We start from the raw sequence: 10901 nt of genomic DNA, 5'->3' as shown, positions 1-10901 counted from the left end.
AAAAATATGGAACGCTTCACGAATTTGCGTGTCATCCTTGCGCAGGGGCCATGCTAATCTTCTCTGTATCGTTCCAATTTTAGTATATGTGCTGCCGAAGCGAGCACACTCTCTGTCCCATTCTTCATGCCCAATCGCACACATTATAGTTTGTCTAGGGAAAGATAAGCTATCTACTCATAAAGAATGACCTCAGCTTACTTTTGTGTCAGTACAGTATTACAACCAAATGGAATAACCAGAAATAAAAACAGAACTAGTTCTAATATAAGACAGTTATTTATATTACAACAGCTCTAAAAGAACAGCTGGTTGTGTGCAGCCACTATTTCTGCAGTAGTTGTCAAGGAATGTCTCACAGTACATCAACCTGCAGAGAACTAAGAGTAATCGGAATTCTTCAACCATGAATAAAGTACATGTCAGAATGTCTATACCTTGCATACTGAGCTGAATAGCCCTGCGGAGATCTGCTTCTTCATCTTCCATGTCAATTTCTTGGCGACTTAGTGCCAGAGCCCTCTGCAGATCTTCTTCATCTTCGTCTAACATTACTGACCCATCATTTGCTTCTAAGACTCGATCCAGATCTGTTTTCTGGACTCTGAAGAACAAAGGCACTAAAATAACTGCAGACCAATCTTTTATTTTAGGTGTAACTAAAGGCATATATAAACCAAAAATTTTATGTAAGTCTGAATTTTTACATTTTCTGGCAGGTAAGGTCTAATAATATAATGATTGCATTGTGTTGTGAATCCAGGTTAATAGTTATGTAATTCGAAGAGTGGATCTTAGCTTGAACCAATAAACTTGACTTGCAATACATGGGTCTGAAAAAAGTCACCAACAATAAAATGATCACACATTCAACATAAGCATGGAAACAATTCTTATAATAAAACACTATCACATACTCCACATTGCAGGTTTAATTTTACCTCTGTTCTTTCAATTGTGCTAATTCTTCTCCAATAAGTTTTGGTCGATGCATCTGCTGGACCCTGATCATCTGCAGGAGTTGGTCAGCTTCACAATCTGGCAGGTCACCCTTAACAACAAATATAGAATAACCTAAAAAAAGGTAAAAATAAACTAAACCAACTAGGTTGTGATTCAAAACCAATTTATAAAGATAGCAGAGAGGCAGCACAGCATAATGGGGGTGGGGGGGGAGGAGCTGAGCTGTCAGAAAGACCAAGGACAAATAACTATTTTTACCCTTACTAGCAGGGTGATCTAGGACAAATGACTTAAGTCTCTGAGCCTCATTTTCTTGAACTATAAAATGACCACTGCATAGAGGAAGGGAACTAAGACAAGTGAATGGGGAGGAGCAAGGAATTGGCTGGACTGTCTGGGCTTTAATCCTAGCTCTGCTGCTCCCTAGCTACATGGGGTCTGGTAAGTCACTCTGGTATCTTCAATTATTAAACAGGGGACACTGGTGCCTTCCTCAGAGAACTGTTATGAGAATACAGATAATATATGCGATGTGTATAAAATGAATTATCTGTACAAGTAGTTAACATATACACCTTACTGAAAATAGGATCTGGAAAGTTCTAGTTCTAATAATTTCTAATAATTTGTGGGCTTCTAGGATTGAGCCTAAGAGGGCAAGGGAGAGTTTTTGCCTCACACAGAGGGTCATGTAGATATTAGAGGAAGAATGGGGACTAGAGCCTAGACATTTGTTTCTAACATCAAGCTCCCCATCACTCGGTTACTCTATTTGTTATTATTTTTAACTGAAAAACACTCAACATGTGAGCTGCACTGTGAAATGAATGACAGGAGCAAGGATTCTAGATCAGACTGTCTGGGCTTTAAATATACTATTTTAACGATGGTATCTAAAAAGTTAGTCGTCCTCAATGAAAAATAACAGCAGTTTTCTCCAGATTTAATATACTTTTTCTCATGCTAAACTATCTTATTTTTTAAATATTTGTTTATTCATGCGTATAAGAACTGGGTACAGGACAGAGGTGTGTATGTGTGGGAGGGGTGGTGGTGGTGAGAGGATTCACCAGAGACCTAGTGGGGAGCAGAACAGGCAGACTGACTGACTGAAAGATATTGCTGAGGGGAGAAGTGGGCAGGACAAAAGTCTGCCATGCCATATGGTACCTCCCTGGCTGGGGATCGAACTTGTGATGCAGTCAGTGGCTGTGGATAGCTTCATAGTGCTGCACTTTAACTCCTCACCAGGGAAAGCCCCCAAAAATCTTATTTAGAATCAGATTCTTATCAGAGTTTGTCTACAGCTTTGGCATATCACAGAAATCATTGTTCAACTTCCCTTTAGTTTCTGTCTTACAGATTTCCTCTATCTTAGTCACTGTTTGACTACACATTTGTTTAGCTATTATTATGATTCAAAAGCAAAATCCTATCTTTTTTTTTTTTCAATCTGAGAGGTTAGGAAGTACAGTGGTTTTACATACAGGCTTTGAAATCAGAGAGCCCTTAAGTTTGAGTTCTGGCTCAGTCATTTGCATGCTAAATATTCATTAAATATCACCTAGCTTTCTAGGATTGTGATCTACTAGAACGGGATAGCTTACTTCTGATTCTCCCACTTTTTCTCTTCATGCAGTAGAAGTGACTGTGGTCATCTAAGTTGTCTTTAACCACTTTTTTTCATTTTGTGGCTCTACTGTCTATGTCTCAGCACCCTCCCCTGCAAGCTATGGGTAAAAACTGTTAGTGATTTCATGGGGCTGTTGGGAAACTTTAGTTTTGTTTGTTTTTCCCAAAGTGAGGGAGTCCCCATTTAAAAAAAATTTCCTTCACCTCTAGCCCACCATCCCCTTGGTGTTCTTTCCTCCCCCTCTTAAACCTCTGGCTCTCAGGATGTTTACTGAGTGCACTGCTTTTGGAAAGCATTTTGTATGACAGGATTGTCCACTATGTAAACACACAATATGTGTTATTATCCTTCTCACTTGCTTTATTGCATTCTCTCAAATTCCCTCCCAATAGTTGCAAATGGCTGCATTTCACCATTCTTCTGCTAGCAGGACCCACAGGATCACACTGAAGGGCAATTAACAGGTAACTAAACAGTAATCATAATACACGTGATAATTTTTTTACAAGGACAAGTATGCTCCAAGTTCTGACGGTCTAACAAGTTTTATGCCAGCATAATTATCCCTAGATGCTAGAGTAAATGTCTGCTGGCATCATGACCAGCTGAAACGCCGTCTTATTCACATGGCACAGCAAATACCTTAGGTTATACTTAAGATTTTGGATTTCATTCCAAGCATGCTGGGAAGGCTTCATGTACATCATTTTTTTTTTTTTAAAGTCCCCAAGGCTGCTTTATTAGCATAATATACAGGAACCGGAATACAAGAAGAGCAGTCCTTAATGGAAAACTTAAGGGACAGCATGCAGGGAGAGACAATCTATTCTCTGCAGGCGCGTTCACTTTGAAGTGCTTTCTGGACTTCTAAGTGGAGACAGCAAAGTTAGGGGTTTGGTATTAAGCACACTGTCTAGGTGGAAGACAAATGTCTGGGCCTTGTTGGCATATATATCTTATTTAGAAATGCTATTTCAAACACTGTGACAGCAAATAATCTGGAAGCTGTCCAAGAAATGGATTCTGTATTACTTCATCTTGGAAAGAGTGACTTTCACAAAAGGAATCAAAACAAGCACTGAGCTACAAGGAAAACCAGAGCACTGAGAACTGGATGGCCAGCGCCGACAGTCCTTCAAGGGAGGTTAGAGTGTCTTAGAGAAACAAGTATACTTTTCCTCTTTTTTACTCTTACAATGGTAAAAACCCTACAATCCTACACGTGAACTCTAAGAACTACATTCCAGTCAGCCCAGTAGTAGTAAGCAGTCCAGACTGTGACCTCAAAACACCTTTTAGTCATGTGTTACCCAACATTTCAGTCAGCGACAACCACACAGGAGGGAAGTCCAAGTGGGCTGTCCACTGAGCTGTGTCACTAGGCAGTCAGCTGCTGACACCTTTCTTAGGTCACAGGCCAATGACTGAGCTCTGCATGACAACTGTAAAGGGGCAGGACAGAGGCAGGCCAAGCCCACAATCCTGTTACACAAGAATGCCTTCCAAAGCCACAGTGTGCATTTCAGAAACGTGGGCGTGAATTGCTAAAGGTTGGTAACTAGTCCTGGTTGGGGCAATTTTGACTATCAACAGGAGTAGTAATGAACTGAAACAACAAAGTGTGTTTTAATGGATTACTTTATGATGTTTGAGTAAAAAGAAAAAAATGATTACTTTCAGAGGAAGGACATTTTACAAACTGATGAAAGGAAGTATCTATTCTGCCTTTCCCACATGAACTGTACTATGGACCTGCGGCCTTGCTTCTTCCACCTGGGACTCTGCACCTGTGTGCGCGCAGGATACTTCCCAAGCTACGTCCACGAGATCTCGGACCCGGATGCGGCCCACACAACCAGTCAATGGCTGCTTAGGCATGCCAGCCTCATCCAGTCTTTCGTGTACACAAAATACAGAGAGGCCAAGCACGTCCAGGTGCAGAGGCACCAGGTGGAAGAGAGGCCACAAAGAACCACCAAATAATGAATGAGGAAAAGGATAAGTATTCTAGCTAATAAATGGAGTGAGCTAAACCGTCATTTGCAACCCTCAATGAAATAACAAATCCAGGGATCAATCACCCAAAGCTATTCAAATTACAAAAAGGGACAAGACCAAGTGTTTCAACAGCAGTGAAGAGAATTCTCTAGTTTGATCAAAAAGTCTCTTCTCTAAGAAGTTGTCTACTGGGGTCTGGGTGCACAGAGGAAACAGAAGGTGATCAGCAAATCCAGTACATGGTAAACAGAACAAATGACCATTTTCTTAAATAAATAAAGGAAAAAAAAAATAAGAGGAAACCTACTGTTACAGACTTTAGAAACATCAACTCAATGATGACATCTCAAACCAGATTAAACTGTAAAAAACTGAAAGACAACCAAGGAGACTGGAGGTCTGAACAGTGACCAGTATTTCATATTGTTAAAGCCCTGTGATCAAATATTTTTTGATGTGATTATAGTAGTTTTAAGTAACCTCATTTTTTAAATTTTAATAAAAAAATTTATAGAAGATATAGACAAAAAAGAAAACAAATGTCTTTAAAGAAAAAGACCAGATACACAGGATTTGCATAAAACAAACAGGATAAGGAAGTGGGTAGGGCATTAAAGAAAACAAGATGAACCAGGAGATAACTGTAAATACTGAGAGAATGTACAAGAGAATTAATCACATTTTCTTTTTATATAGGTCTGAAATTTTCAATAACGAAAAATTTTAGCTTGTTTTTTCTAAAGGAGCTTGTTTTGTATTATTAACTATACTCTTTAGATGAGCTTGAGAATAGAACACAGACATTAGCAAATATGGATGACAATGGTGACAATGAGGGTTCTTTAGTGACGCACTGAAAATGTGTGATTATAAAAATGTGACTAAGTTGAGTTCATGATGCGTTAAACAACACACTAGAGACTATTGTAGAGAAAATAAAATAGACGAATATAAAAATGGGAGGTCCTTGAGTTTTAAAAGGCTTTTTTTTTAACCAATGAAAATAATTATTATTATGCTAATGACAGGAATACTATAGAAATGAGGAAAAATGGATGTTTGCATGAAAACAGCACTGTTACACTCACAACTAAGATAAACTTTTCAAAGATTTATTTATGAATATAAGAATTAGGGTGCAGGCCAGAGGTGTGGGGTATGAGAGGATTCACCAAAGACAGAGTGGGAAGAGGACAGGCTACTAAAATACACCGCTGAGGGGAGAAGGGGGCAGGACAGGAGAGGTCTGCTGTGCCATGTGGGTCACCTCCCTGGCCATGGATCAAACTCATGCCCCAATGGCTTCTGACAGCTTGATAGTATTGTATCTTTAACCTTTCTACCACCAGGGAGACCCCCCAAGATAGTTTTATATGCTACTTTGAAAGATAACATCAAAAAAATTTTAATCCTTATTTACCTTCCTGTTGTAATTGAGCCAAGAAAAGTGCAAGATATGTATCTGATATTAATTCTGGACCTGTCAAGAGAGAATTCAAGTTGAACCACTGCAAAAAAAAAAAAAAAAAATGTCAGTGTTTAGGTTAGTGTACATTATAAGTAATGAAGTTTCACACATTAAGAATAGATATAGCTCTAGGTCTCCTAGGTGGCCTAGGGGTTAAGTCTCAGCATTACCAACACCATGGTCTGAGTCTGATCCCCCACATATGGTAGAGCAGCTCTCCTGTTTTGCATGCTGCTCCCATTAGCAGTATATTTCAGTAGAGCTGCCTGTTCTGCTCCCCACTCTGCCTCCGGTGAATCCTCTCATCCCCTGCACCTCTGGTCTATACACCAGTTGTATGCAAAAATAAACAAAATCTTAAAAAAAAATGTAACTCATCTAAATTCAGTAACATTACCTACACATGAAATATTTAGATTTTTTAAAACTCAGATTTAAAAACAAATAGAATGTTACGGCTTTATTAATGTTAGGTGCTTTTTATCTTATTAAAAGATTGTATTTATCTTATTTTCTTGGAGAAGAACTGAGTGCAGGCCAGAGGTGCGGAGGATTGAGAGGATTCATTAGAGACAGAGTGGGGAGCAGGGCAAGTGGATTTACTAAAACACACTGTTGAGAGGAGCAGCAGGGAGAAAGGAGAGGTCTGCTACACCCTATTTAGGGTTAGCTCCTTGGCCAGGAATTGAACTCAGGCTAGAGCGACCTGTGATAGCGCTGAGTGAGACTTAATCCTAGGCCACTAGGAAGGCCCTGCATTAGCCCATTTTCAAACAATCCTTTTCTATACATTAAGGGTCTAATAAAAAGGACTTTAAATATTTTATGTACATTTCTTGATCTTAAAAATGACTTGTACAAGACACAATACATATTCTTTAAAAAACAAAACAAAACAGAAATGAGGCAGCTCCTACCCTCCTGTGACTATGCAGGTTTCTCTATCTCCTTTTCATAATAAACCTGTCTTTTTAAAATGCAAGTAAATAAGACAAATGATTTCATGTAGATAAATATATTACATGGCATCTGGAATGTGATTAATCTTATGTTAAAGTAAACACAGGTGAAAAGTTCTGTTCATGCTGGATACTGTTTCAGGCACTGTGACACTACAGTGATGAACAGAAATCTACAAATGTAATAGCCAACAACCTATTGATTACATAAAAATCCACTTAAACCATATCTGCATTATATTAACTGTAGAATTCTTCCTACTATACAGTTAAATTGTATATGGTTGTTACAAATTAACCCTTCAGTGAAACTGATACACTTTTGAAATAGTATATTTCTCTTTATCAAGTCTGATACCCTGAACATTCACAGTTTACTTTGTGTGGTTTCTTACTCTTTAAGGTACCAATTACTTAAATTTCAGTCATAAAAGGAGTACAGAATCACAAAAAAGGGAAGGAGAGACAGTACCTGTTTTCCTAATTTTCTAACTGTAAACCAGTGTTCTTTATAATTGCATATAAATGATCTTTCATTTCTAGGAAAAAAAAACATACACAATATTAAGTTGAATATCAGAGTCACGCTCATTTGGCCAGCCTACAGGCAGGTATTATACAAAATTTATGATAATTTAGGTGTAAGTTTACTATGCAAAGTATCACTGATTTTTTTTTTTATTACAAAAACAATCTCTTTGATTAGTGATACTATGCAAAAATGAAGTATCACACACTAGTCAAGATCAGTTTTGCCAGACGAGTATCAGGAACATCTCCAAAGTAATAGAAAAATCTGAGGGAATGAAACAGGGAACATAAAAACAAAAACACTCAAAATATATTTTTAATTCATTTAAGAAGTTATAAACTAAAGTCAACTTTAGAAAAAGCAAAAACAAAATAAAATCTTACATAGGATCAATCCTGAGCCTCTGATACTCTGGACTGTTGAACAGGATTAGTTCTAAACCCCAAACTTTCAAGGCATTGCTTATAACCTGTTTGGGGAAAAAAAAAAAAAAGGTATAAAAGGGAGAAATATTTCATGAGCTAAACCATTCAATTCCAAATTTAAGTAACCATAGCTATGTTAGTTGAGTAAAGTTGTACTTTCTTATGTAAATTTCCCCAGACAGCTAGTTTGTGTATATGTATATAGCCCTATCACTAACTCCACAAGCAACACAAAAACATAGCACTAAAAAAGTGCTTTCTAACGGAGTGGGGGGAGGGAAATGCACGGGATTATGGTGATGGCACATGGGTGACTTGGTGATGGGAAACCTGTGGGGATTACAATTGAGATGGAAAAAAATGTACAAAATGATGTAAAAATAAACTTTTGTAATAAAAAAATTTATATATATAAAAAAAAAAAAAGTGCTTTCTGTGCCAGGTTTCTGGAATGTCCAAGAAAACCAGTTTCTAATAATAGTCTCAAAAGTCCAGATGTAGACCCTCGCTGGTGGCACAACGGGTTAAAGCACAGCACTGTGAACTGGCAACAGTCGCTTCAGTGTGAGTTCAAGTCCCTGCCCTGGAGGTGACTCACATGGCGCAGCAGACCTCTTCTGTCTTGTCCACTGCTTCCTCCCCTCAGCAGTGTCCTTCATCAATCTGTCTGTTTTGCTGCCCTCTCTGTCCCTGATGAATCCTCTCTGCCCCTGCACCTCTGGACTATACCCTAGTTCCGTATGCATAAATAAATAAATCTTAAAAAAAAAAATCCGGATGTATATTCTATCCAGGAAGTGCTATTCATAAAACTCATCCATTATATATACACATGTGATTATCCACCTGCTATGGCTCCTACTTTAGAAAAGTTACAATCAACACACAGCTTCCTATATTAGTAATAATGATAAACTATATGTCTAAAAACATTAGTTCTTTCTGAGAAAATAAACTAAGTTTCTAATTGATTTTAAACTTCTATCATTGTGTATTTGTAATTTATAGAAAGAAAAGATAAACCTAATTATTTCAAATGGAGGAAAAACTGGAAGTTCACTATCGACCCCCAAGCTAGCTAACGGAGAAACAAGTAAACCAGGCAGACGGGAAATGTTAATCGGCACCAAGGGCAGCACTGCACAAACAGGAAAGGCGCTTGCTGGCCCTCTGCCTCCCATGCTGTTCCATGAAGCGCTGGACAGAAATGCTGGTGGATGAAACCCACGACAGTCCAGGAGAACAGTCCAAGGGGAATACAGACAAAAGCATTTTCGGATGCAGTTCCCTCAAGTCGGGGAGTTGGGCCAGGAGATGACAAAAGAAGGAACCTCACACACTGTTGGTGGGAATGTAAACTGGCTCAGTCCCCAAGGAAAACAGTATGGAGGTTTCCCAAAATACAAAAAATGATTCTACCGTGTGACTTAGTGATTCCACTCCTAGGTGTACACCTGCAGAATACAAAAATACTCATCAAAGGGATGGGATATGTGTATGTTTATGTTCACTGCAGCCCTAATTACAACTAATAGCTAACAGAAACATGCCTACCCAAGGATAGAGTAGACCAGAAAAATGGTGTGTGTGTGTCTGTATACATCCAACAAAATTCGAAGTGATTAAGAAAAAAAAGGTTATTCCTCCCATTTGCAACAACATGGGTGGAATTGGAGAGGACAATGTGAAGTCACTCATGAGAAATGCCAGGTGGTGTCACTGACATGTAGAACACTGACAAACATAAGAATGGCTCAGTCAAAACCAAACCAGTAACAAAATCTTAATAGTGGACTATATAAATGGTACAACCAAAGCGGGTAGGGAGAAATTGCTACTGGGGAGGAAGGGTCCCAAGAGAACAAGGTGGAGGATGATGGGAGCACTGGTGGTGGGAGGAAGTAAAAGTAGACATTAGTAGAGGTTTAGACTAATAATCCTTACAGTAGACACAGAAGTAAATGCACCTTGCCACAATAAACATAATATGTAAAAAAAAAAAAGAAGAGAGAATCTAAAAGAACGCTGGATATATCTCACAGGTGTCAAAAACAGAATGGAAGGCTCACCAAGAATCTTATATATATATATATATATATATATTCACTAATAAATTTAACAAATACTATTGAGCATTTACTCAATGTGTGCCTATTATCCTCAGAATTTGGAATGTAGTTTTGAATAGAGTAGATAAAGAGTATTGTGCTCAGGGTGCTTACACACTGGACACAGTAAGTAATAAGGATAATATAGAAGTGAAGTATAAGCTCTGTTAAGGGGTGACCAGAACTATAGAAAGTAGAATCAAATGCATAGACCAGGACTATAGATAGTAGAACCAAATGCATAGATGTAGAAGAGGAGAGGCTAGAAGGGAAAGATGCATATTATTTCCATTTTTTATCTTTCATTGATTAATATTAGAACTCATAGATTTTTATATATTGAATCTGCTTCATCAATTTCAATTTTTCTTACTTGTAAAGTTTAAAGTGCTCCCTCTTTGTCCATTAAGAATCTCTTCGATGTGATCTTTTGTTCTTTCTCATAGATTAACCCGTAAAAGCTTCTTAGCTTTCTTGCCCCATTTAATGTTCCTGACATCTTCTTTCTACCATGCCCACTTTGAAATTACTTTCTGTCAAAGTTCTCATAGATTCTTTTAGTGAAAGTGTATGCTTTTCCCATAGATTCTTTATTGAACGGTTATGATTAACAGGATTTCCTCAGAGGTTTTAGTGTTCTACTGGAGAAGCAGAGGCATGTATGGCTCTTACAGTTTTTGGCCTGAGCAACTGGGATAATGACAATGCCCTCAACTATGAGGTGGGAACATGATGTTGAAGGAAGCATAGGAGATAAGATTTGGACAGATTGATTTTGAAAGTTTAATTATACTCCTAAATATTCATTGTAAGCA

At 38.1% G+C, this 10901-nt stretch overlaps 1 protein-coding gene across 4 annotated transcripts in view; it reads right to left on the bottom strand.

Annotated features, from left to right (window-relative positions):
- ATXN3 (ataxin 3) overlaps positions 1-10901 on the bottom strand; it is a 32469-nt gene that overhangs the window by 14807 nt on the left and 6761 nt on the right. For 2 of the 4 annotated variants that reach the window (XR_001145412.1, XM_004681619.2), the window contains exons 4-8: positions 7937-8022; positions 7494-7560; positions 6015-6102; positions 942-1051; positions 438-604 (exon numbers count right to left, since the gene is read on the bottom strand). Coding sequence is in view for 3 of the 4 variants with exons in the window: in XM_004681619.2 (XP_004681676.1) it covers positions 438-604; positions 942-1012 (238 nt within the window). In the remaining variant the exon portion in view is untranslated. Of the gene's footprint in view, positions 1-437; positions 605-941; positions 1075-6014; positions 6103-7493; positions 7561-7936; positions 8023-10901 lie in introns of all 4 variants that reach the window. The other 2 variants (XM_004681608.2, XM_012724479.1) reach the window with 1 other exon arrangement.

The sequence above is a fragment of the Condylura cristata genome, unplaced genomic scaffold (genome assembly GCF_000260355.1).
Source record: "Condylura cristata isolate star-nosed mole 26May11 unplaced genomic scaffold, ConCri1.0 scaffold00013, whole genome shotgun sequence".
Classification (NCBI taxonomy): domain Eukaryota; kingdom Metazoa; phylum Chordata; class Mammalia; order Eulipotyphla; family Talpidae; genus Condylura; species Condylura cristata.
Note: the sequence above shows the minus strand (reverse complement) of the source record. Positions and strands in the feature narration are given on the sequence as shown.